The sequence below is a fragment of the Pseudophryne corroboree genome, chromosome 2, assembly GCF_028390025.1.
Source record: "Pseudophryne corroboree isolate aPseCor3 chromosome 2, aPseCor3.hap2, whole genome shotgun sequence".
NCBI lineage: Eukaryota > Metazoa > Chordata > Amphibia > Anura > Myobatrachidae > Pseudophryne > Pseudophryne corroboree.
The window spans coordinates 1,046,244,855-1,046,272,091 of NC_086445.1; the positions used below are offsets into that span (position 1 = coordinate 1,046,244,855).

At 54.8% G+C, this 27,237-nt stretch overlaps 1 protein-coding gene across 1 annotated transcript in view; it reads left to right on the forward strand.

Moving 5' to 3' along the window:
• Positions 1 to 12,630, forward strand: part of WARS2 (tryptophanyl tRNA synthetase 2, mitochondrial) — a 40,095-nt gene extending 27,465 nt beyond the window's left edge. The window contains exons 5-6 of the mRNA XM_063950561.1: positions 10,227 to 10,345; positions 11,497 to 12,630. Coding sequence (XP_063806631.1) covers positions 10,227 to 10,345; positions 11,497 to 11,945 — 568 coding nt within the window. The 3' untranslated portion in view covers positions 11,946 to 12,630. The remainder of the gene's footprint in view (positions 1 to 10,226; positions 10,346 to 11,496) is intronic.
• Positions 12,631 to 27,237: the final 14,607 nt, after the last annotated feature.

Sequence of the window (27,237 nt, forward strand, 5' to 3'; positions counted from 1 at the left end):
GGGACGTCTGGGTGGCGCTCGGTGTACATTAGCGACCGGCGTGGCAGATGCACTGGTTATATATAGGTGTGACCAGTAGACTCCGGGGCACAGGGAATAATATGATGTAACATCTGTGGAGTTGTGAATCACATCGTGTGGCCGGAGAGACCCCCAGCCACATGTGTATTGGCGGCTGCGGCACTGAAGGGGTTAACCCTTAAGTGCCGCCGCCATTACAGAGGACAATGGGCGCTTGGCGCCACTTTTATATGTATACTGGCGCTAGGCACCATCTTTAAAATGTGTGGGCGCTAGGTGCTGTGAATTTATATGTTTTTAAAATGTTTTTTTAATGTGAGCCGCGGTCCCGAAACTCTCCGGCGACCGCGGCAGTGAGGTATCCCCCCAGCATGTTGAGCTGTTTGTGCGCGCCGGGGGAGAAGGGAGAGCCGCTGCAGCGCTCAGAGGTGGCCTCAGCACTCGGGAGGTGGACATCCGCAGCAGCCGTGACAAGCGTCCTGGGCTGCAGGGGGGTGCACCTAAGGCCAGATCACTGCCGGAGGCTGCGGGCTAGCCGGCTCCCTGCGCGGCGAGGGGGCGAGAGTGCGCCGCTCATGGGGGACCGGGCTAGCTGGCTCCCTAGTTGCGGAGGTGTGTGTAGGTAACTGGACGCTGGGGACTAGGAGCTACGCTCCCGGTGCCTCAGCCGCCTAGATAGACACAGAACTACGGCGGTCGGGACGAGTGTCCTGACCCGCTTCGCTTCACATCAGGGGAGGCCATTACGTAGTGCCCCACTTGGGGGACAGGGAGAGCCAGCTCCCTGGACCCCAGAGGCAGGCAGAGTCCCGGCCGGCTGGGGGACGGGGGAAGCCAGCCCCCATACCTCCAGCACTGGGAGAGCCCCAGCAGCCAGGCTGCAGGGCTAAGGGAGCCCAGCACTGAGCGCTAGGCACAGCAAAAATAATGCTTCTAAATGTATTAATATATATTGTGATGTGAGGCTACAGTGCCTGGGTATATGGAGGGCACAGGCTCAGACTATATATTTAAAGAGAAATGTACAGTGTATTTAAATGTATTTTAAAGGAAAATGCACTTACTTGGTTGTGTGTCCCAGGAGGGGGGAATCCATGGCTGTGCAGGCTGATAGATTCCCCCAGACCTTTTCACCTAAAACAGAATGCCTTCTCCTCCAGCCTCACCCTTAAAAATGGCATGGGGAGAGAGAAGAGGAGCTCAGCTCTCCAACAAGCTGAGTGGTTTTCTGGAGCTCCATAGAGATCACCTGTGGTGGACAGGAAACCCTGACCGGGGATCTAGGCTGCCCAGCTCTGGAGCCCGAATTCAGGCTGCAGATGGTGAGCTAGGTCCCGGGCAGGTTTCTGGAAGTCAGTTTAGGTAGGAAAACTTCCCCCAGCCTAGACTGAACGGCATCGGGGCGTATCTTGATCCTCCAAGATGGGACGGTCAAAGGGGAGTGACCACTCCCCACTGTCCATAGAGGACAATGGTAGCTGTGCATGTGACCAAGGCATGCACAGCCCATGGGTAAACATTGATTGGTTGTAAACCACAGGGCGGACTTACCCCCTGTGGTATTGTGTATTGGAGTAGGATAAAAGGAGGGCAGTTGCCCCATGAAAAGTGTATTATACCATTTCCATTCTGCTGTAACATCTTGCTGTATTGCTGTTGCCCCTAGCAATAGGGAAGAGTCTTTTTGAAGACTATTTGAGCAAATAAACATCATCTGCCTCAAGACGACCGCTTTATCTTGTGACCTGCAGGGCTCGGCGAAACCTAGCCCCGTTTTCTGGCTGTCCAGGGTGTATCCAGCGTCTCCAAGTTCAGCCTTCCGCCAGCTACCGGGTAGAGTCCTAGTCAAGCGACTAGTGGGGATTCGTCAACACCACACAGGTGTGGTAAAGCGGCGTGTCGACGCATACAGGGCAGAACCGTGGTTCCAGACGCCATGGCAGGTTATGAGTTTGGTGGTGGCAGCGTAGAACCCGCCCAATGCGCAGTGGGTGGAGTCAGTAACAGGCGGTTACTGACGGTAGGCGGGAATCCCCTATGTGGCCAGGTCCCATGTGATCTAAAACTCCATTCTGTGTACTGGGGAGGGGACGCGAAAGCGGTGAGCGCTGTCGTACGGGACCGTCCGGTCACACATTGGCTTTGCTGTATTTTCTCGACGTTCATCATGTCAGCATGGTCAGACTGTCAGTATGCTTGGCATGTTGGCATTGGTCCCGCTGACATTCATCATATTGACACTGTTGAAATGTTGACTTGAGTAGAATATCGACAAAATGTCTCTGGTGCTTTAGTGGTGACTTTAGTTGGTCCGGTGGCTTCACGGGTCCAGCAGTCAGGGGATCCAGTGGCTCTGCCGGTAGGGAGTTTTGCTAATCTCTAACCCTAACGTCTCCTCCCGCAGCCTAACCCTAACCCTCCCCTAGTGCCTAACCCTAACCACCCACCCATAGCCTAACTCTTCCCCTAGTGCCTAACCCTAACCTCTCCTCTCCTGCCGCCTAACCCTCCTCCTAAAGCCTAACACAAATCCTTCCACTAGTGCCGTAACCTAAACTCCCCCCTAGTGGCTAATCATAACCTCCCGTCCCGTAGCCTAACCCTAAACCTCCCCTTCCACAGTCTAACCTCCCTGACTCACCCTAACCCTCCTCCTAATGCCTAAAACAAATCCTCCCCCTAGTGCCTAATCATAACCTCCCGTCGCCTAACCCTCCCCCTAGTGCCTAACACTAACCCTCCTTGTAGTTCCAAACCTCCCCTCCCACAGCCTAACCCTGACCCTCCCCTCCCACAGGCTAACCCTCCCCTCCCACAGCCTAACCCTCCCCTCCCACAGCCTAACCCTCCCCTCCCACAGCCTAACCCTAACCCTCCCTTCCCACAGCGTAATCCTAACCTTCCCTCCCCCTAACCCTCCCGTAGCCTAGCCCTCCCCTCCCGCAGCCTAACCCTAGCCCTCCCCTCCCGCAGCCTAACCCTAGCCCTCCCCTCCCGCAGCCTAACCCTAACTCTCCCCTCCCGCAGCCTAACCCTAACTCTCCCCTCCCGCAGCCTAACCCTAACTCTCCCCTCCCGCAGCCTAACCCTAACTCTCCCCTCCCGCAGCCTAACCCTAACTCTCCCCTCCCGCAGCCTAACCCTAACCTCCCCTCCTGCAGCCTAACCCTAACCCTCCCCTCCCGCAGCCTAACCCTAATCCTCCCCTCCAGCAGCCTAACCCTAGCTCTCCCCTCCCACAGCCTCACCCTAACTCTCCCCTCCCACCTCCTAACCCTCCCCTCCCGCAGCCTAACCCTCCCCTCCTGCAGCCTAAGCCTAACCCTCCCCTCCCCCACAGCCTAACCATCCCCCGAAGCCTAACCCTCCCCTACCCGCAGCCTAACACTAACCCTCCCCTCCTGCAGCCTAACACTCCCCTCCCATATCCTGATCCACCCCTCCCGCAGCCTAACCCTAACACTCCCCTCCCACAGCCTAACACTAACCTCCCATCTCATGTCCTGACCCACTCCTCCTGCAACCTAACCCTAACCCTCCCCTTCCACAGCCTAACCTCCCTGACTCACCCTAACCCTCCCCCTAGTGGCTAACACTAACCCTCTTTGTAGTTCCAAACCTCCTGTAGCCTAACCCTCCTCCTAATGCCTAACACAAATCCTTCCACTAGTGCCTAATCATAATCTCCCCTCCTGTAGCCTAACCCTCCCCCTAGTGCCTAACCCTAATCCTCACCCTAGTACCTAACACTAACCCTCCTTGTAGTTCCAAACCTCCCCTCCCACAGCCTAAGCCTAACCCTCCCTTCCCACAGCGTAACCCTAACCCTCCCCTCCCGCAGCGTAACCCTAACCCTCCCCTCCCGCAGCCTAACCCTAACCCTCCCCTCCCGCAGCCTAACCCTAACCTTCCCCTCCCGCAGCCTAACCCTAACTCTCCCCTCCCGCAACCTATCCCTAACCTCCCCTCCCGCAGCCTACGCCTAACCCTCCCCTCCTGCAGCCTAACCGTAACTGTCCCCTTCCGCAGTGTAACCCTAATCTCCCCTCCAGTAGCCTAACCATCCCCTCCCGCAGCCTAACCCTTCCCTATCGCAGCCTAACCCTAACCCTCCCACAGCCTAACCCTCCCCTTTGCCACAGCCTAACCCACCCCTCCCGCAGCCTAAGCCTAACCCTCCCCCACAGCCTAACCTTCCCCTCCTGCAGCCTAAGCCTAACTCCCCTCCCCCACAGCCTAACCCTCCCCTTCCCCACAGCCTAACCCTTCCCTCCCGCAGCCTAACCCTCCCACAGCCTAACCCTCCCCTCCCCCGCAGCCTAAGCCTAACCCTCCCCCACAGCCTAACACTCACCTCCCGCAGCCTAACACTAAACCTCCCCACCCCCACAGCCTAACCCTCCCCTTCCCGCAGCCTAACCTTAACACCCCCCCCCCCCCCCCCCACAGCCTAACCCTAACACTCAACTCCCACAGCCTAACACTAACCTCCCATCCCATATCATGACCCTCCCTTCCCGGAACCTAACCCTCCCCTCCCGCAGCCTAAGCCTAACCCTCCCATCCTGCAGCCTAAACCTAACCCTCCCCTCCCGCAGCCTACACCTAACCCTCCCCTCCCGCAGCCTAAACCTAACCCTCCCCTCCCGCTGCCTAACCCTAACCTCCCCTCCCGCTGCCTAACCCTAACCTCCCCTCCCGCTGCCTAACCCTAACCTCCCCTCCCGCTGCCTAACCCTAACCTCCCCTCCCGCAGCCTAACCCTAACCTCCCCTCCCGCAGCCTAACCCTAACCTTCCCTCCCGCAGCCTAACCCTAACCTCCCCTCCCGCAGCCTAACCCTACCACCCCTCCCGCAGCCTTACCCTAACCCTCCCCTCCCACAGCCTAACCCTTCCATCCCTGACCCACCCCTCACACAGCCTAACCCTCCCCCCCTTGCAGCCTAAGCCTACTATTCCCCTCCCACAGCCTAACACTATCCTCTCATCCCATATCCTGACCCTCCCCCTAGTGCCTAAACCTCCCCTCCCACAGCCTAACCTTCCCCTCCCCTCCCACAGCCTAACCCTAACCTCCCCTCCCGCAGCCTAACCCTAACCTCCCCTCCCGCAGCCTAACCCTAACCTCCTCTACCGCAGCCTAACCCTAACCTCCTCTACCGCAGCCTAACCCTAACCTTTCCCTCCTGCAGCCTAACCCTAACCTTTCCCTCCTGCAGCCTAACCCTAACCTTCCCCTCCTGCAGCCTAACCCTAACCTCCCCTCCTGCAGCCTAACCCTAACCTCCCCTCCTGCAGCCTAACCCTAACCTCCCCTCCTGCAGCCTAACCCTAACCTCCCCTCCTGCAGCCTAACCCTAACCTCCCCTCCTGCAGCCTAACCCTAACCTCCCCTCCCGCAGCCTAACCCTAACCTTCCCCTCCTGCAGCCTACCCCTAACCCTCCTCTCCTGCAGCCTAACCCTCCCCTCCCACAGCCTAACCCTAACCTCCCCTACCGCAGCCTAACCCTAACCTCCCCTCCTGCAGCCTAACCCTCCCGCAGCCTAACCCTCCCCTCCTGCAGCCTAAGCCTAACCCTCCCCTCCCCCACAGCCTAACCATCCCCCGCAGCCTAACCCTCCCCTACCCGCAGCCTAACACTAACCCTCCCCTCCTGCAGCCTAACACTCCCCTCCCATATCCTGATCCACCCCTCCCGCAGCCTAACCCTAACCCTCCCCTTCCACAGCCTAAACTCCCTGACTCACCCTAACCCTCCCCCTAGTGGCTAACACTAACCCTCTTTGTAGTTCCAAACCTCCTGTAGCCTAACCCTCCTCCTAATGCCTAACACAAATCCTTCCACTAGTGCCTAATCATAATCTCCCCTCCCGTAGCCTAACCCTCCCCCTAGTGCCTAACCCTAATCCTCACCCTAGTACCTAACAATAACCCTCCTTGTAGTTCCAAACCTCCCCTCCCACAGCCTAACCCTAACCCGCCCCTCCCACAGCCTAACCCTCCCCTCCCACAGCCTAACCCTCCCCACAGCGTAACCCTAACCCTCCCGCAGCCTCACCCTAACCCTCCCCTCCCGCAGCCTAACCCTAGCCCTTCCCTCCCGCAGCCTAACCCTAGCCCTTCCCTCCCGCAGCCTAACCCTAACCTTCCCCTCCCGCAGCCTAACCCTAACCTTCCCCTCCCGCAGCCTACCCTATTCTCCCCTCCCGCAGCCTAACCCTAACTCTCCCCTCCCGCAACCTAACCCTAACTCTCCCCTCCCGCAACCTAACCCTAACCTCCCCTCCCGCAGCCTAAGCCTAACCCTCCCCTCCCGCAGCCTAACCGTAACTGTCCCCTTCCGCAGTGTAACCCTAATCTCCCCTCCAGTAGCCTAACCATCCCCTCCGGTAGCCTAACCATCCCCTCCCGCAGTCTAACCCTTCCATATCGCAGCCTAACCCTAACCCTCCCACAGCCTAACCCTCCCCTTCCCCACAGCCTAACCCACCCCTCCCGCAGCCTAAGCCTAACCCTCCCCCACAGCCTAACCTTCCCCTCCTGCAGCCTAAGCCTAACTCCCCTCCCCCACAGCCTAACCCTCCCCTTCCCCACAGCCTAGCCCTCCCCTCCCGCAGCCTAACCCTCCTCTCCCCTCCTGCAGCCTAAGCCTAAACCTCCCCTCCCCCACAGCCTAAACCTCCCCACCCGTAGCCTAACCCTTCCCTCCCGCAGCCTAACCCTCCCACAGCCTAACCTTCCCCTCCCCTCCCACAGCCTAACCCTAACCTCCCCTCCTGCAGCCTAACCCTAACCTCCCCTCCCGCAGCCTAACCCTAACCTCCCCTCCCGCAGCCTAACCCTAACCTTCCCCTCCTGCAGCCTTCCCCTAACCCTCCTCTCCTGCAGCCTAACCCTAACCCTCCCACAGCCTAACCCTAACCCTCCCGCAGCCTAACCCTAACCCTCCCGCAGCCTAACCCTAACCTTCTTTCCTGCAGCCTAACCCTCCCCTCCCGCAGCCTAACCCTAACCTCCCCTCCCGCAGCCTAACCCTCCCCTTCCCGCAGCCTAACCCTCCCCTTCCCGCAGCCTAACCCTCCCCTTCCCGCAGCCTAACCCTCCCCTCCCGCAGCCTAACCCTAACCTTCCCCTCCTGCAGCCTAACCTTCCCCTCCTGCAGCCTAACCCTAACCTCCCCTCCTGCAGCCTAACCCTAACCTTCCCCTCCTGCAGCCTGACCCTAACCTTCCCCTCCTGCAGCCTAACCCTAACCTTCCCTTCCCACAGCGTAATCCTAACCTTCCCTCCCCCTAACCTTCCCCTCCCATAGCCTAACCCTCCCCTCCCGCAGCCTAACCCTTGCCCTCCCCTCCCGCAGCCTAACCCTAACTCTCCCCTCCCGCAGCCTAACCCTAACTCTCCCCTCTCGCAGCCTAACCCTAACTCTCCCCTCCCGCACCCTAACTCTCCCCTCCCGCACCCTAACCTCCCCTCCCGCACCCTAACCTCCCCTCCCGCAGCCTAACCCTCCCCTCCCACAGCCTAACCCTAACCTCCCTTCCTGCAGCCTAACCCTAACACTCCCCTCCCACCGCCTAACCCTAACCCTCCCCTCCCGCAGCCTAACCCTCCCGCAGCCTAACCCTAACTCTCCCCTCCCACCTCCTAACCCTAACCCTCCCCTCCCGCAGCCTAACCCTAACTCTCCCCTCCCACAGCCTAACCCTAACTCTCCCCTCCCGCAGCCTAACCCTAACTCTCCCCTCCCGCAGCCTAACCCTAACTCTCCCCTCCCGCAGCCTAACCCTAACTCTCCCCTCTCGCAGCCTAACCCTAACTCTCCCCTCCCGCACCCTAACCTCCCCTCCCGCAGCCTAACCCTCCCCTCCCACAGCCTAACCCTAACCTTCCCCTCCTGCAGCCTAACCCTAACCTCCCCTCCTGCTGCCTAACCCTAACCTTCCCCTCCTGCAGCCTAACCCTAACCTTCCCTTCCCACAGCGTAATCCTAACCTTCCCTCCCCCTAACCTTCCCCTCCCATAGCCTAACCCTCCCCTCCTGCAGCCTAACCCTAACCTCCCCTCCCGCAGCCTAACCCTAACCTCCCCTCCTGCAGCCTAACCCTAACCTCCCCTACTGCAGCCTAACCCTAACACTCCCCTCCCACCGCCTAACCCTAACCCTCCCCTCCCACCTCCTAACCCTCCCCTCCCGCAGCCTAACCCTAACTCTCCCCTCCCGCAGCCTAACCCTAACTCTCCCCTCCCGCAGCCTAACCCTTACCCTCCCCTCCCGCAGCCTAACCCTTACCCTCCCCTCCCGCAGCCTAACCCTAACTCTCCCCTCCCGCACCCTAACCTCCCCTCCCGCAGCCTAACCCTCCCCTCCCACAGCCTAACCCTAACCTTCCCCTCCTGCAGCCTAACCCTAACCTCCCCTCCTGCAGCCTAACCCTAACCTTCCCCTCCTGCAGCCTAACCCTAACCTTCCCTTCCCACAGCGTAATCCTAACCTTCCCTCCCCCTAACCTTCCCCTCCCATAGCCTAACCCTCCCCTCCCGCAGCCTAACCCTAACCTCCCCTCCCGCAGCCTAACCCCCCCTCCTGCAGCCTAACCCTAACCTCCCCTCCTGCAGCCTAACCCTAACACTCCCCTCCCACCGCCTAACCCTCCCCTCCCGCAGCCTAACCCTCCCCTCCCGCAGCCTAACCCTAACTCTCCCCTCCCACCTCCTAACTCTCCCCTCCCGCAGCCTAACCCTAACTCTCCCCTCCCGCAGCCTAACCCTTACCCTCCCCTCCCGCAGCCTAACCCTTACCCTCCCCTCCCGCAGCCTAACCCTAACTCTCCCCTCCCGCACCCTAACCTCCCCTCCCGCAGCCTAAGCCTAACCTCCCCTCCTACAGCCTAACCCTAACTGTCCCCTCTCGCAGTGTAACCCTAATCTCCAGTAGCCTAACCATCCCGTCCCGCAGCCTAACCCTAACCTTCCCTCCCGCAGCCTAACCCTAACCTTCCCTCCCGCAGCCTAACCCTAACCTTCCCTCCTGCAGCCTAACCCTAAACTCCCCTCCTGCAGCCTAACCCTAACCTTCCCCTCCTGCAGCCTAAACCTAACCCTCCCATCCCGCACTCTAACCCTCCCATCCCTAACCCTCCCCTCCAGCACCCTAACCCTCCCCTCCTGCAGCCTAACCCTAACCCTCCCCTCCTGCAGCCTAACCCTAACCTTCCCCTCCTGCACCCTAACCCTCCCCTCCTGCAGCCTAACCCTCCCCTCCCACAGCCTAACCCTAACCTCCGCTCCCGCAGCCTAACCCTAACCTTCCCCTCCTGCACCCTAACACTAACCTCCCCTCCCGCAGCCTAACCCTAAACCCCCTCCCGCAGCCTAACCCTAACCTCCCCTCCCGCAGCCTAACACTAACCTCCCTGCCTCAGCCTAACCCTCCGGTCCTGGTCTGTGCAGAATGCTGACAGTGTAAATATCATCGTTATGACTAGATCACAATCACACCACACATGGTAATCTTACAGGAGAACTTACCCTAACACACAGATGTACTAAGCCTTGAAAAGTGATCAATTTCACAGTGATAAATAACCAGCCAATCAGCTCCTAACTGCCATGTTACAGTCTGGGTTTGAAAAATGACAGGTAGGAGCTGATTGCTTTGTGCTTTATCGTGTGCAATTTATCTCTTTTCAAGTCTTAGTACATCTCCTGTTGTGAATAGGTTATTATATAAAGCAGGTTTCCTCCAAGGCCCTCAGACGTCAGTGACCGGCCTGCAGGTATGTCCCGTCCTGGGTAACGCCGGCTGCACAGCGGAGCCTCTGCCACATTCCATGACACAAATAGGAGATCTGGGCCGAGCAGTCGGAGTCCTCTGGCGTCACTGGGACCAGTTAGTTGGGCCGTACGATGACCCCAGATAGAGGCGGCGGAGGGCCTGCTCCATCCATATCGCTGCAATCTGATGTGTTTGTAATGAGCGCTCTGATTCCAGTATCGGGGGCTCCTCCCATTTACTGTACGTGGCGGGCGGGGGGCTGAGTACGCTGGCTGGGCAGTATGTGGTGGTGATGTTCTCCGCACGCAGTCACCGTACACGGCATATCACCTGTAAGAACTGACGGTATTTATTATCTGACAGAACCGCTGTATCCTGTGTGTATTGTTACTGCTGTTATATCTGGGACTTTACCCCGGCAGGTCCACACACGTTCCGGTGGGAGATGACCAATCCCAGCACATAGAGCTGACCCAGGACGTAGCTCGGATCTTCAATAACCGATACGGCGACTTCTTTCCCGTCCCCACAGCGCTGATGAGTAAGTGACATGCGGAATCCCCGGAGATCATTAGGTTCTACGGCGTGATACCGGAATAGTGCGCTCCGGTGTATTGGCAGATGGCGGAGAAAGGACTGGGGATGGCGGTGTAGGGTAGGTGGGTCACCGGGCGCCCCTCTTGGCACGGCAGGTGTTGAGACCTTGTTGACTTCTGGCGCCTTTTTTTAACGAAAATGTGTCCTAGTCGCAATGCGATGTGACCAGGACGCACAAGGAGACTCTGCTGATCCATGTGGTACGTCTGTATATATCACAGGTGTAAATGACGCCGCCATTATCCAGTTATTATCCAAGAGAGTGGCCGGAAGACGACCATTGTGTTATAAGCCGCCCATAACGCTGTAATCAGAAGGGGGATTTGTGCTTTTATTAATGAAAGTTGTGAAACTTTTTTTTAGATTCCACTTATTGCAATAATTCAGAATGTATCCCCAAAATTGCGCATTGGGGTAACTTCCCACCCTGCTGGGAAATGCGCTCGCTTACAGATCCTTTTGGGGGGAAAAATAAAATAAAATTCTAAAGTAAAAAATAGATATAAAATGTAAATTAATAAAATAGTTACAATATTCAGCGTTGAAAATTGTATTTCTAATAAAGCGTTTTTTAATTGACTTCCCTCTCGTCATCCTGAGGGGCGGTACATTTTCCTCCATGATGTTACTATAGTGTGGTGCCGCTCTACTTATAGGCCTAGGATGGTGTCCAATTGTCCGCGCTAATTTACTGCAAGCCAGAAACAGGCCTTTTAGGGCGATAGTATTATCGGGCTAGCAGGTTAAGTTCCCGGACCCATGTGATATCGGTGAAAAACGGGTTTCTGAGGGCCGCTTATCGGGGATTCTGTCTGAGGCACGCATCGTGCCGGCGGTAAGTGCTTATTGGATAGCCCCCTTGTCTGTTCTATGGTATAGATTTATCACTTGGGTGAGAATGAGACACGGGCTAGATGTTTAGGCTCTAGCGGTGAGGGTAAGTGGGGGGAGGTGTGAGCAGGTATATAAGAGGGTGGTATGTGGGGCGGTCTGTCTTCCATGGCACTTTATGGTATGTGCCCGGTGCGGTGCAGTGATATCTATATTGCGTCGGCAGCGAGGGGGAATGCTGACACGTATGTTCATGTCTTACAGGCACCTCCAAAAAGATTAAGTCCCTCCGCAACCCATCGGTGAAGATGTCGAAGTCGGACCCCCAAGTGCTGGCCACCGTGCGGCTGATGGACAGCCCGGAGGAAATAGGGATGAAATTCCGCAAGGCCGTCACGGACTTCACCTCCCAGGTGACCTTTGACCCTGAAGGGCGACCGGGTGTCTCCAACCTGGTAGCCATCCACAGCGCCATGACGGGCCTTACTCCTGAGGATATCGTGCAGCAGAGCAGCGGACTTGAGACCGCGCAGTACAAGATAGTGGTGGCGGACGCGGTGATAGAGAAACTGACGCCCATCCGGGAAGAAATCCAGAGGCTCAGGGAAGATCCGGGGTTTCTGCTGGACGTGCTAAACCGCGGGGCTCAGAGAGCCAGGGACGTGGCGGTTCCTGTGTATGACGCCGTCTGCCGGTTGGTGGGCTTAAGATGAGCGATCCAAAGATGGTGGGGGGGGGTTCCGTCATGTACACTCTGGCCTGGATCATCTGCGACAGCTTGGTGAACATGGGCCTAATCCAGACTGCACCACGGTTCTTGTACTCCTATACAATTGGTGTGTAAGCCAATGTCCAGAAACACACACACCTGTACGATGATACGCCCACATGCTCCAGCCTATGAGAGGACCAGTCATCCCGTCATCTGAGTTACTGTAACATCACTGTCTCCGCCCCACGTATCAATCCACCAATCCACAGACTGCGTTTCTGCACAGCAAGTCTCTCTGCGCCTGCTGCGTCAGATAGGCGTTCTCCCCCCAAACGTGAGGAGTGAGAGAGCGCGGAGGGCGCATCGGGAGTGTCAGCTCTCCGGATCGGTACTGTGAGTGCAGCTCGGTAATACGCAGTATTTGCTACATACAGATGCGTCAGAGCGGCTGCACCTACTGTGTAATGTGACGTCTGTGGGGTAAAACTGAGACACGTCTGCTGAAATTGAATACTGGGACCATAGTGCTGGACATACACGTACGCTTGTATTAAATAATATATATATAATTTAAATCCTTTAAAGGAAATTGAGGAATTAATTGCAGATAATTTGCAGTTCGGTTGAAGGTTTTACCCTACTGTATGTTGATTTTTTATTAAAGTGATTTCATTTTTCCAATAAACTTGATATTTAAAAAAAGTGTTTTCAGGATCATCCGCTTTAATGTGATTTTTTTGTTGTTGTCTTGTTTGCTGTTAGAGACGTCCAAAAATGGTCTTAATTGTTTTTGATTATTTCTGAATTTGGCTGAATTTTTTTTAGATCAGTTGTGTGGAGCTTTTACATCCTCTCCTGAGGCAGAATGATACAGGGGGTCCCTGCATAAGGGCAGTGCTGTATGTCGCTGGAGGAGGAGCCATGTTCTGCCTGATAAAAGCAATCCATGGCCCCAGACGCACAGCTTTCATCTCCTGTCCCAGGAGATCCCGTCTGTCAAAAGCCCCTCGAGGTGTCTGACCCGGCTGGGGTTTGGTTTCATTAGTTCAGTAGGTCTGCTCCCACCGTGGCTGAAGAGAAAACGTCTGTTTGGCCTTAGTGGAGAACCGGTGATTTCACCCTATTTACACTATCACTGAAACTCCCCTCTCCCCGATACACCCCATAAACACTTACCTCTACACACCTGGCCTTGTGGACACTTATCTGTCCATTCCAGCTGCACCACCCCCGGCCACCTGCCTCTCCTGCTGCACCACCCTCGGCCACCTGCCTCTCCTGCTGCGCCCCCAACAGCCACCTGCCTCTCCTGCTGTGCCACTGACGGCCACCTGCCTCTCCTGCTGCGCCCGCAACAGCCACCTGCCTCTCCTGCTGCGCCACTGACTGCCACATGCCTCTCCTGCTGTGCCACCGACGGCCACCTGCCTCTGCTGCTGCACCACCGACGGCCACCTGCCTCTCCTTCTGAGCCACCGACGGCCACCTGCCTCTCCTGCTGTGCCACAGACGGCCACCATCCTCTCCTGCTGCGCCCCCAACAGCCACCTGCCTCTCCTGCTGCGCCACTGACGGCCACCGGCCTCTACTGCTGCACCACCCTCGGCCACCGGCCTCTCCTGCTGCGCCATTGACGGCCACCGGGCTCTTTTGCTGCACCACCCTCGGCCACCTGCCTCTCCTGCTGCGCTACAGACGGCCACCGGGCTCTCCTGCTGCACCACCCTCGGCCACTTGCCTCTCCTGCTGCACCACCCTCGGCCACCTGCCCCTCCTGCTGCGCCTCCGACGGCCACCTGCCTCTCCTGCTGCGCCACCGACGGCCACCTGCCTCTGCTGCTGCACCACTGACGGCCACCTGCCTCTCCTGCTGCACCACCGACGGCCACCTGCCTCTCCTGCTGCGCTACAGACGGCCACCTGCCTCTCCTGCTGCACCACCCTCGGCCACCTGCCTCTCCTGCTGCACCACCCTCGGCCACCTGCCTCTCCTGCTGCACCACCCTCGGCCACCTGCCTCTCCTGCTGCGCCTCCGACGGCCACCTGCCTCTCCTGCTGTGCCACCGACGGCAACCTGCCTCTGCTGCTGCGCCACCAACGGCCACCTGCCTCTGCTGCTGCACCACCGACGGCCACCTGCCTCTCCTTCTGAGCCACCGACGGCCACCTGCCTCTCCTTCTGAGCCACCGACGGCCACCTGCCTCTCCTACTGTGCCACTGACGGCCACCTGCCTCTCCTGTGCCACAGACGGCCACCATCCTCTCCTGCTGCGCCCCCAATAGCCACCTGCCTCTCCTGCTGCGCCACCAATGGCCACCTGCCTCTCCTGCTGCGCCACCGACGGCCACCTGCCTTTCCTGCTGCGTCCCCATCAGCTACCTGCCTCGCCTGCTGCGCCACCGACGGCCACCTGCCTCTCCTGCTGCGCCCCCAATAGCCACCTGCCTCTCCTGCTGCGCCGCCAACGACCACCTGCCTCGCCTGCTGCGCCACCGACGGCCACCTGCCTCCTGCTGCGCTCCTGATGCCTACCTGCCTCTCCTGCTGCTCCACCGACGGCCACCTGCCTCTCCTGCACCGCCACCGACGGCCACCTGCCTCTCCTGCACCGCCACCGACGGCCACCTGCCTCTCCTGCTGCGCCCCCAACAGCCACCTGCCTCTCCTGCTGCGCCACCGACGGCCACCTGCCTCTGCTGCTGCACCACCGACGGCCACCTGCCTCTCCTGCTGCACCACCGACGGCCACCTGCCTCTCCTGCTGCGCTACAGACGGCCACCTGCCTCTCCTGCTGCACCACCCTCGGCCACCTGCCTCTCCTGCTGCACCACCCTCGGCCACCTGCCTCTCCTGCTGCACCACCCTCGGCCACCTGCCCCTCCTGCTGTGCCTCCGATGGCCACCTGCCTCTCCTGCTGCGCCACCGACGGCCACCTGCCTCTGCTGCTGCACCACTGACGGCCACCTGCCTCTCCTGCTGCACCACCGACGGCCACCTGCCTCTCCTGCTGCGCTACAGACGGCCACCTGCCTCTCCTGCTGCACCACCCTTGGCCACCTGCCTCTCCTGCTGCACCACCCTCGGCCACCTGCCTCTCCTGCTGCACCACCCTCGGCCACCTGCCTCTCCTGCTGCGCCTCCGACGGCCACCTGCCTCTGCTGCTGCGCCACCAACGGCCACCTGCCTCTGCTGCGGCACCACCGACGGCCACCTGCCTCTCCTTCTGAGCCACCGACGGCCACCTGCCTCTCCTGTGCCACAGACGGCCACCTGCCTCTCCTGCTGCGCCCCCAATAGCCACCTGCCTCTCCTGCTGCGCCACCAATGGCCACCTGCCTCTCCTGCTGCGCCACCGACGGCCACCTGCCTTTCCTGCTGCGTCCCCATCAGCTACCTGCCTCGCCTGCTGCGCCACCGACGGCCACCTGCCTCTCCTGCACCGCCACCGATGGCCACCTGCCTCTCCTGCTGCGCCCCCAATAGCCACCTGCCTCTCCTGCTGCGCCACCAACGACCACCTGCCTCGCCTGCTGCGCCACCGACGGCCACCTGCCTCCTGCTGCGCTCCTGATGCCTACCTGCCTCTCCTGCTGCGCCACCGACGGCCACCTGCCTCTCCTGCACCGCCACCGACGGCCACCTGCCTCTCCTGCACCGCCACCGACGGCCACCTGCCTCTCCTGCTGCGCCCCCAACAGCCACCTGCCTCTCCTGCTGCGCCACTGATGGCCACTTGCCTCTCCTGCTGCGCCCCCAACAGCCACCTGCCTCTCCTGCTGCGCCACTGACGGCCACATGCCTCTCCTGCTGCGCCCCCAACAGCCACCTGCCTCTCCTGCTGCGCCACTGACGGCCACTTGCCTCTCCTGCTGCGCCCCCAACAGCCACCTGCCTCTCCTGCTGCGCCACTGACGGCCACATGCCTCTCCTGCTGCGCCACCGACGGGCACCTGCCTCTCCTGCTGCACCCCCAACAGCCACCAACAATATATGATGGCGGGGACCCCAGTAACTCCTCCCTGGGAACCAGGCTGACCTGTTATACTTTACAGGAATGATTAGGGATGGCCATCGACCAGCAATGATTTGAAATCATCGATGGTCTATGACCGATGGTAACTATTTTTACCATCAGTGGGGGAGAATCAGATGGTTTCCTGCCATCAATGTTACCAAGCAACCAAATTTTATTTATTTTTTTCAAAGTGTCAGGACACGGAGCCTAGCTCTACCACCCCTGACACCTACAAAGCCCCGCCCTCGAGCTTTGATTGGCCTGCAGCTCATGGCTAAAAGCACTAAAGCAGGTGTGACCATCAGTGGGTGAGACCATTGATGGTTCCTTTCCAGAAAGTTTCCCACCATTGGAAGTTATCCATCGATGGATAACGCAACGATGGCCATCCCTAGGCATGATCACTTTTTTTTTTCAGGGATCCTCTTCCACTGAGCCGTGACCCAGGTTATTGCAGCAGCGGAAAAGGGGTATTACTGTGTGCTGACCACACCTCCCTGTGTAGGTGACATCACTGGGTGGTGGGGCTTAGCATCGGACAACTGCATTGCTCCGACTGAGGGAAAGACATGAGTGCTCTGTACATATCAATACATACAGTGCATCCGGAAAGTATTCACAACGCTTCACTTTTCCCACATTTTGTTATGTTACAGCCTTATTCCAAAATGGAATAAATTAATTTTTTCCCTACAAAATTCTAGAAGATGAACTGTCACACCAGTCTGAGGTCAGGAGCGCTCTGGAGCAGGTTTTCAGCCAGGATGTCTCTGTACATTGCTGCATTCATCTTTCCCACTATCCTGATTAGTCTCCCAGTTCCTGCCGCTGAAAAACATCCCCACAGCATGTTGCTGCCACCTCCATGCTTCACTGTAGGGATGGTATTGGCCTGGTGATGAGCGGTGCCTGGTTTCCTCCAAACATGACGCCTGGCATTCACGCCAAAGAGTTCAATCTTTGTCTCATCAGACCAGAGAATTGTGTTTCTCATGGTCTGAGAGTCCTTCAGGTGCATTTTGGCAAACTCCAGGTGGGCTGCCATGTGCTTTTTACTAAGGAGTGTCTTCTCTCTGGCCACTCTACCATACAGGCCTGATTGGTGGATTGCTGCATAGATGGTTGTCCTTCTGGAAGGTTCTCCTCTCTCTACAAAGGAATGATGTAGCTCTGATAGAGTGACCATCCGGTTCTTGGCCACCTCCCTGCCTAGGGCCCTTCTCCCCCGATCGCTCAGTTTAGACTGCCGGCCAGCTCTAGGAAGAGTTCTGATGGTTCCGAACTTCTTCCATTTACGGATGATGGAGGCCACTGTGCTCATTGGGACCTTCAAAGCAGCAGAGATTTTTCTGTACCCTTCCCCAGATTTGTGCCTCAAGACAATCCTGTCTCGGAGGGCTACAGACAATTCCTTTGACTTCATGCTTGGTTTGTGTTCAGACATGCACTGTCAAGTGTGGGACCTTATATAGACAGGGGTGTGCCTTTCCAAATCATGTCCAATCAACTGAATTTACCACAGGTTGACTCCAATTAAGCTGTAGGAACATCTCAAGGATGATCAGTGGAAACAGAATGCACCTGAGCTCAATTTTGAGCTTCATGGAAAAGGCTGTGAATACTTATGTACATGTGATTTCTTAGTTTTTTATTTTTAATAAATTAGCAAAAATCTCAAAAACACTTTTTCCACGTTGTCATTATGGGGTATTGTGTGTAGAATTTTGAGGTGAAAAATGTATTTATTCCATTTTGGAATAACGCTGTAACATAACAAAATGTGGAAAAAGTGAAGCGCTGTGAATACTTTCCGGATGCTCTGTACTGCCTCCTGCGACAATGCGGCCCTATTCAGGTGTGTCACATACTGCAAATTATGACATTAGGCACAATACTGGTTCGGGCCCCGCCCCCGGTTATGGTGATCCGGTGCCCTCAGAGTATACGGGGCTGGATCACGGTGACACAGTGGATGTTCCGGCTGTGTCTGGTTGCTGGGGACCAGTCACCTGCTCCTATGATGCTCTAATGTAACGCAGCTGCGGACAGCAAGATGGGACACAGCCACAGCTACATGCCGCCAAGTTACCCCTATACTTAAATAAACCACACGGGGCCTATGGCGGCTGGGAGTCAGCCTGTATATTACACAGCATTACTCAGTCTCCTATATAATGGTATGTTATAGGGATGACGTAGCGGCACGTGACATATAGCTTACAGGACCAGACTGGCATGGGGCGGATGGTACTACAGCTCCAGGCCTCCACATAAATATAGGTCCGTCATCATGATAGCATGATGATGAGCAATCACCCATATGGCCACACGGTCGCCCATAACTCATAAGTATTAAAATGTTGTTTCTATTCACCTCACACAATGATGCAATTTTTCTATTTTACCTGACCCACTCCCGTTTGCCGCCCTGCTGGTCCCGCCTCTTCTGCGTCTCACAATAGACCCTTAATTATTTTTAGATGAAGCCCGTGTGGCCCCCATCCCGACCAGGTGCATATAATAACCCACGTTCTTCCCATTTAGCACTATGCCAGCACTGCACAGCCCCCGGCCCTATGTCACAGGACCATATACTGTCTGATGAATGCATATAAAGGGGTCACACATTCTATGTCAGGGCCTGGGGATAGTTACACTTGCTGCAGGACCTGTAAGCACACACTGCAGGTTTCCTAACGCAAAACAGTATCTAGGGTCTTATTCAGGTTATATTTATCATTTTTATTTAATTGTGAGGAATGGTCCCTATTGTAGGGTTAATTTGCCCAAAGTAGGAGCAGTTTCCATTCCTCTCCAGTAGGTGGCAGTATGAGCTGGTAAATAATCCTGTATTGTGCAGTCTGTGTGCTGGGGATGTTTAACCCCTTCCTGCCAGCGTCTAATCGCCTGTACACTGCAACCACTGGTACAATACTCACCGCACAACGGGGGTCATTCCGAGTTGATCGCTCGCTAGCTGTTTTTAGCAGCCGTGCAAACGCATAGTCGCCGCCCACGGGGGAGTGTATTTTTGCTTTGCAAGTGTGCGAACGCCTGTGCAGCCGAGCTCTGCAAAAACATTTTGTGCAGTTTCAGAGTATGTCAGAACTTACTCAGCCCTTGCGATCACTTCAGACTTTTTGGTGCCGGAATTGACGTCACACACCCGCCCTCCAAACGCCCGGACACGCCTGCGTTTTCCCTATCACTCCCAGAAAACGGTCAGTTGACACCCATAAACGCCCTCTTTCTGTCAATCTCCTTGCGATCGGCTGTGCGAATGGATTCTTCGTTAAATCCAGCGCCCAGCAACGATCTGCTTTGTAGCCATGCGACGTGCTGCGCATTGCAGTGCATACGTATGCGCAGTAGAGACCTGATCGCAGCGCAGCGAAAATCGTCAGCGTGCGATCAACTCGGAATGACCCCCAACCTCCCCATAAGTAATGTTACCGGTGTACTATAGTGAGATTAGGGCAGATGGTTCAGGCTGGAGATGTGATGCTGGCGGGTGATACTTTCTAATGTTTCATTTATTGCTAATTAAACATTTCTGATGCATATTATCTCAATGTTCTTCATCCTTCTTCCTATTCACGTTTCCTTAATCATTTGCTGCTACAAATTTTCCAAATGATGAAATAATAATTAGTCTCCACACTGATATGTATATAATACTAATGGCCGGATTCAATTAGCCGCAGTAATTATCCGCAGGTTAATTGGTCAGCTGGGGCTATTCAATAACAGCACGTGGCAGCGCGCAGGCTGCAACTTAACGCAGATTTCTCTTCGAGCCTGATCATTGAGTCCGTATACAATATAGGGCCCGCCTCCACTGTGTGTACAGTAAGTGAGAAGTGTGCAGCAGAGGCCCCGGATTGGTGCTTGTAGAGGCCAGGGAGCCAATCGGCATTCTCTGCAGGTCTGAGCATGTGTGGTAATAGTACAGCAGGTTCAGGGAAGAGTCAGCTGACTTAGGATAGCACAGCTGCAACGCTGCATATTCCCCAGGTCCTCGTGTCACAGACGCACAGATTGTGGTGTAAACGTCAATCACACGTCGCACATTGCCTCCCAAAGTGTCACTGTTACATTTGCTGCTTTCTTTTGCACATAATTGATGTGAAACGCGTCGGTGAACCGCGTGTGGCGAGAGACTGAAACATGCTCCCCTTCTCCTTGGAGAAATAAGCAGCGTAAATGTCAAACACCTACAATAATCATGTATTAATAACTGCAATGTTACCGTGTGCAAAAGGCTTTACTTGCAGTATCGCCAAAAATAATAGACGAGGGGAACAAAAAGAGCATGTGAATTATATATATATATATATATATATATATATCAGTAGCGGATCTTGCCACGGGCAAGCAGAACTTTTGCCCGGGGCGCTGCCTTCCGGAGGGCGCCGCACGAGGGCAAGATCCGCTGCTGCTGTGTGCCCCCCGCTGCCCGCTGCCCCCCTGCTGCCGCTGGCCGCTGCCCCCCCCCCCCCACTGCCGCTGTGAAGGGAAACTAGACGCGTACGCGTCTAGTTTCCCTTCGTGAAAAGGTCCTTTACTGTGCGGTGCGCGATGACGTCATCGCGTACCGCACATCATTTCAGTCTGTACAGGGTGCGTAAATGACCATGCCCCCTGTACGAAGCCACGCCCCCTATTGCCGCCCGAGGCGCACAGAGCGCCAGAACCGGCCCTGATATATATATACACATAATGTAATGCATGGCTGTCGGCTGCGTCCCTGTGACGTCTGCACGGGTTCATGCCTCGGTCATCGATCTGCATGTCACCTATGGGTGCTGTAATATTCATTGCCTCCATGCAGGGTCCCTGGAGAAGAACCGGAGCTTCAGGGGTGCCAGCAATAATCGCCAGTATTCCAGAGGCTCCATAACCTCAGCCACACTTTGGGGCATTTCATTTTATCATGTGGGCACATGGTGGTTGTGGGTGACCGCTCACTGTATGCAGCCAATCACCTGCAGCCCCACTAAATGACTGTTTAAGGTAAATTGATTTTAATAGTGAAAAAAAAATGCTTTAATGCTACTGTGACCGCTTGCTGGACAGCCCTTTCTTGTATGCTATTGGCTGAGAGCAAATTCACCCGGTCATATTTATAGACTCCTCAGTACCTGGTCACGCCCTTAGTGATGTCATAACACTCTATGATGTCACACTGTACCTTGCTTCTAGGCCACTCCCCAAGCAATTCTATTGTGAGAGGATTATCAAACGCAATGAGATTGACTAGAGCGGAGGTTCCCAAACCCAGTCCTCAAGGCACCCTAACGTCCAGGCTTTAAGGATATTCATGCTTGAGAACAGGTGACTTAATTAGTGCCTCATTCATTTTGATTAATCCTCATGTGCTCAATCATATATATCCTTAAAAACTGAACAGTTAGGGTGGCCTTGAGGACCGAGTTTGGGAACCACTGGACTAAAGGGGTTTGGAAGGATGTAAAGCAGGGCTGGCCAAACCGGTCCTCGAGATCTACCAACAGTTCATGTTTTCCAGGCCTCCCGGATATCTGTAGAATTGTCAGTTAGGAATTACTGCAGCACACCTTAATTAGTAATGACTACACCTGTGCACCAGCTAGGTGGTCTGGAAAATGTGAACTGTTGGTAGATCTCGAGGACTGGTTTGGCCAGCTCTGATGTAAAGTAATAATGGGGAATAGAAGGCAAACAATGGCTATTTTGCTGATCTATACTCTTACTCCCCCATATATTCTTTATACCCGATTACCCCCTCTATTCTTTATACCCGATTACCCCCTCTATTCTATTCTACTCTCTTACTTCCCCATATTTTATTCTACCCAATTACCCTCCTCTATTGTATTCTACCTGATTACCCCTTCCATTCTATGCTACTCTTTTACGCCCCCATATTCTATTCTACCCGATTACCTTCCTATATTCTAGTCTACACTATTACTGCCCCATATATTATGTTCTACCCAATTACCCCCTCTATTCTATTCTATCAATTACCTTCCTATAGTCTATTCTACTCTCTTACCTCCCCCACCATATTGTATTCTACCAATTACCCCTCTATTCTATTCTACTCTCTTACCCCCCAAAAAAAAATAATTCTATTTTATTATTATTATTATTATTATTATTATTATCCTTTATTTATATGGCGCCACAAGGGATCCGCAGCGCCCATCACACAGTACATAATCACATGAGCAGACAAGAAAACCGCCCTTACAGTACAGGACAATATAGGGCAGGTATAGAAACCCCGGGGTCAGGAGCCATCTCAGGGAGTATGCAGTATAAGATAGTGTAAGTAAGAAAAGGAAAGAGACATGAGGAAAGAAGACTCTGCTCTTGTGAGCTTACAATCTAAAAGATGAGGGGCTAACAGACGGGGTCACACAGACGGGGTAGACAGTGAGCATAGACAATTCAATGCAATTGTACCTGAATTCTACCCAATCACCCCCTCTGTTTTATTTTACTCTCTTACAACCCCCCCCCCCCTTATTTTCTATTCTACCTAACACGTGTCCTCCTTCTATACTCTAAAAAAGGGGAGGTAGAGGACTGCTGCGCCTCAGAGAGCTGCAGTAGGGATACCAACAGATGATCACTCAATCACCCTGGAACACAATGCACAAGAAAATAAGGGATCCCTTCTGCGCTCATCCAACAACAATAAACAGTAATGCAATAAATGATAGGTTCCCAATGGATAAGTCTATGACTAAATTATAGTCTCTTTTAGTTCTTATACAAAGCGGAAGTGCTGGATGTAGGGAGACTCAATGCATACCGTACTCACAAGGAGTCGTGGTATGTCCCGCATGTAGAGGTGTCTTAAGTCGCTTGGTTCTTCTTTACCTTCTCCGAGGTGGAAAGTTCTTATCCTCGTAGTTGGATGACCTTAAATGCAGAGATCTGACCCATCTGGCTCCGCTACCGGTTCGCCCTCCCTACCGTCCCCGGCTGCTGCTGCTGCGGGCGGTGGCACTGACTGGACGGGTCGCTGTATCTCCGAACTTGTTTGCTACGAGGATAAGAACTTTCCACCTCGGAGAAGGTAAAGAAGAACCAAGCGACTTAAGACACCTCTACATGCGGGACATACCACGACTCCTTGTGAGTACGGTATGCATTGAGTCTCCCTACATCCAGCACTTCCGCTTTGTATAAGAACTAAAAGAGACTATAATTTAGTCATAGACTTATCCATTGGGAACCTATCATTTATTGCATTACTGTTTATTGTTGTTGGATGAGCGCAGAAGGGATCCATTATCTCCTTCTATACTCACATATCCTTCAGATGGGATACATTCAGCATCCTGGCGTTCAGGACGCCAGCGGGCATGTGACCGTCGCTGGCATCCCAATACCACACGGAATCCCAGCACCGGAACGCTGACCACCAACATCCTAAAGGCAACAATTGGAGTGACGGTTAGTGATAGGTCACCCCCCCCCCCGCCCCCCGTGACCTAGCCCTAGCCGCCGCCCCCACTATCTTAGCCCTAGGGGGTTAGGGGAGGGGGCAGGGGAGGGGTAAATTAATTACCGCTGTTTTGGCATTCTAATTGTCAGGATGCCGGTGTCAGTCAAGTGACTGCCTGTATCCCGACTGTCGGGCACCCGTATCACACCCCTTCAGATACCCAGACCTATATGGCTGCGTGATGGGATTAAATAGCCCAAAGTGCCGTGTACCCCATGTATCACACTCCCTATAGAGCACGGGTGGCCAACCAGTCAGAAACAAAGAGCCAAAAAATCTTGTTAGGCACGTCAAAGAGCCGACATCAAGCCACAGACGCACATGCAAAAATGGGGTGTGGCCTTGTGCCTGCTAGGCCACGCCTCTGGTATAAAATACATTTAAAAAGCCAGATCCACATAAAATACATCTAAAAAGCCACTTCCACGTACCCTACTGTGTCACTTCAGCCAGCTACCTCATGTGTCACTCCTGCTAGCACTCTCCTACAGTATGTCACTACAGACATCTACCTCATGTGTCACTCCTGCTAGCACTCTCCTACAGTATGTCACTACAGCCAGCTACCTCATGTGTCACTCCTGCCAGCACTCTCCTACAGTATGTCACTACAGCCAGCTACCTCATGTGTCACTCCTGCCAGCACTCTCCTACAGTATGTCACTACAGCCAGCTACCTCATGTGTCACTCCTGCCAGCACTCTCCTACAGTATGTCACTACAGCCAGCTACCTCATGTGTCACTCCTGCCAGCACTCTCCTACAGTATGTCACTACAGCCAGCTACCTCATGTGTCACTCCTGCTAGCACTCTCCTACAGTATGTCACTACAGCCAGCTACCTCATGTGTCACTCCTGCCAGCACTCTCCTACAGTATGTCACTACAGCCAGCTACCTCATGTGTCACTCCTGCCAGCACTCTCCTACAGTATGTCACTACAGCCAGCTACCTCATGTGTCACTCCTGCTAGCACTCTCCTACAGTATCACTACAGCCAGCTACCTCATGTGTCACTCCTGCTAGCACTCTCCTACAGTATGTCACTACAGCCAGCTACCTCATGTGTCACTCCTGCTAGCACACTCCTACAGTATGTCACTACAGCCAGCTACCTCATGTGTCACTCCTGCCAGCACACTCCTACAGTATGTCACTACAGCCAGCTACCTCATGTGTCACTCCTGCTAGCACTCTCCTACAGTATGTCACTACAGCCAGCTACCTCATGTGTCACTCCTGCCAGCACCCTCCTACAGTATGTCACTACAGCCAGCTACCTCATGTGTCACTCCTGCTAGCACTCTCCTACAGTATGTCACTACAGCCAGCTCCCCCATGTGTCACTCCTGCTAGCACTCTCCTACAGTATGTCACTACATCCAGCTACCCCATGTGTCACTCCTGCCAGCACACTCCTACAGTATATCACTACAGCCAGCTACCTCATGTGTCACTCCTGCCAGCACACTCCTACAGTATGTCACTACAGCCAGCTACCTCATGTGTCACTCCTGCTAGCACTCCCCTACAGTATGTCACTACAGCCAGCTACCTCATGTGTCACTCCTGCTAGCACACTCCTACAGTATATCACTACAGCCAGCTACCTCATGTGTCACTCCTGCCAGCACACTCCTACAGTATGTCACTACAGCCAGCTACCTCATGTGTCACTCCTGCCAGCACTCTCCTACAGTATGTCACTACAGCCAGCTCCCCCATGTGTCACTCCTGCCAGCACTCTCCTACAGTATGTCACTACAGCCAGCTACCTCATGTGTCACTCCTGCTAGCACTCTCCTACAGTATGTCACTACAGCCAGCTACCTCATGTGTCACTCCTGCTAGCACACTCCTACAGTATGTCACTACAGCCAGCTACCTCATGTGTCACTCCTGCTAGCACACTCCTACAGTATGTCACTACAGCCAGCTCCCCCATGTGTCACTCCTGCCAGCACTCTCCTACAGTATGTCACTACAGCCAGCTACCTCATGTGTCACTCCTGCTAGCACTCTCCTACAGTATGTCACTACAGCCAGCTACCTCATGTGTCACTCCTGCCAGCACACTCCTACAGTATATCACTACAGCCAGCTACCTCATGTGTCACTCCTGCCAGCACACTCCTACAGTATATCACTACAGCCAGCTACCTCATGTGTCACTCCTGCCAGCACACTCCTACAGTATGTCACTACATCCAGCTACCTCATGTGTCACTCCTGCCAGCACTCTCCTACAGTATGTCACTACAGCCAGCTCCCCCATGTGTCACTCCTGCTAGCACTCTCCTACAGTATGTCACTACATCCAGCTACCCCATGTGTCACTCCTGCCAGCACACTCCTACAGTATATCACTACAGCCAGCTACCTCATGTGTCACTCCTGCCAGCACACTCCTACAGTATATCACTACAGCCAGCTACCTCATGTGTCACTCCTGCCAGCACACTCCTACAGTATGTCACTACATCCAGCTACCTCATGTGTCACTCCTGCCAGCACTCTCCTACAGTATGTCACTACAGCCAGCTCCCCCATGTGTCACTCCTGCTAGCACTCTCCTACAGTATGTCACTACATCCAGCTACCCCATGTGTCACTCCTGCCAGCACACTCCTACAGTATATCACTACAGCCAGCTACCTCATGTGTCACTCCTGCCAGCACTCTCCTACAGTATGTTACTACAGCCAGCTACCTCATGAGTCACTCCTGCCAGCACTCTCCTATAGTATGTCACTACAGCCAGCTACCTCATGTGTCACTCCTGCTAGCACTCTCCTACAGTATGTCACTACAGCCAGCTACCTCATGAGTCACTCCTGCTAGCACTCTCCTACAGTATGTCACTACAGCCAGCTACCTCATGTGTCACTACTGCCAGCACTCTACTACAGTATGTCACTACAGCCAGCTACCTCATGTGTCACTCCTGCCAGCACTCTCCTACAGTATGTCACTACAGCCAGCTACCTCATGTGTCACTCCTGCCAGCACACTCCTACAGTATGTCACTACAGCCAGCTACCCCATGTGTCACTCCTGCCAGCACTCTCCTACAGTATGTCACTACAGCCAGCACTCTCCTACAGTATGTCACTACAGCCAGCTACCTCATGTGTCACTCCTGCCAGCACTCTCCTACAGTATGTCACTACAGCCAGCTCCCCCATGTGTCACTCCTGCCAGCACTCTCCTACAGTATGTCACTACAGCCAGCTACCTCATGAGTCACTCCTGCCAGCACTCTCCTACAGTATGTCACTACAGCCAGCTACCTCATGTGTCACTCCTGCCAGCACTCTCCTACAGTATGTCACTACAGCCAGCTACCTCATGTGTCACTCCTGCCAGCACTCTCCTACAGTATGTCACTACAGCCAGCTACCTCATGTGTCACTCCTGCCAGCACTCTCCTACAGTATGTCACTACAGCCAGCTACCTCATGTGTCACTCCTGCCAGCACTCTCCTACAGTATGTCACTACAGCCAGCTACCTCATGTGTCACTCCTGCCAGCACTCTCCTACAGTATGTCACTACAGCCAGCTACCTCATGTGTCACTCCTGCTAGCACACTCCTACAGTATGTCACTACAGCCAGCTACCTCATGTGTCACTCCTGCCAGCACTCTCCTACAGTATGTCACTACAGCCAGCTACCTCATGTGTCACTCCTGCCAGCACTCTCCTACAGTATGTCACTACAGCCAGCTACCTCATGTGTCACTCCTGCCAGCACTCTCCTACAGTATGTCA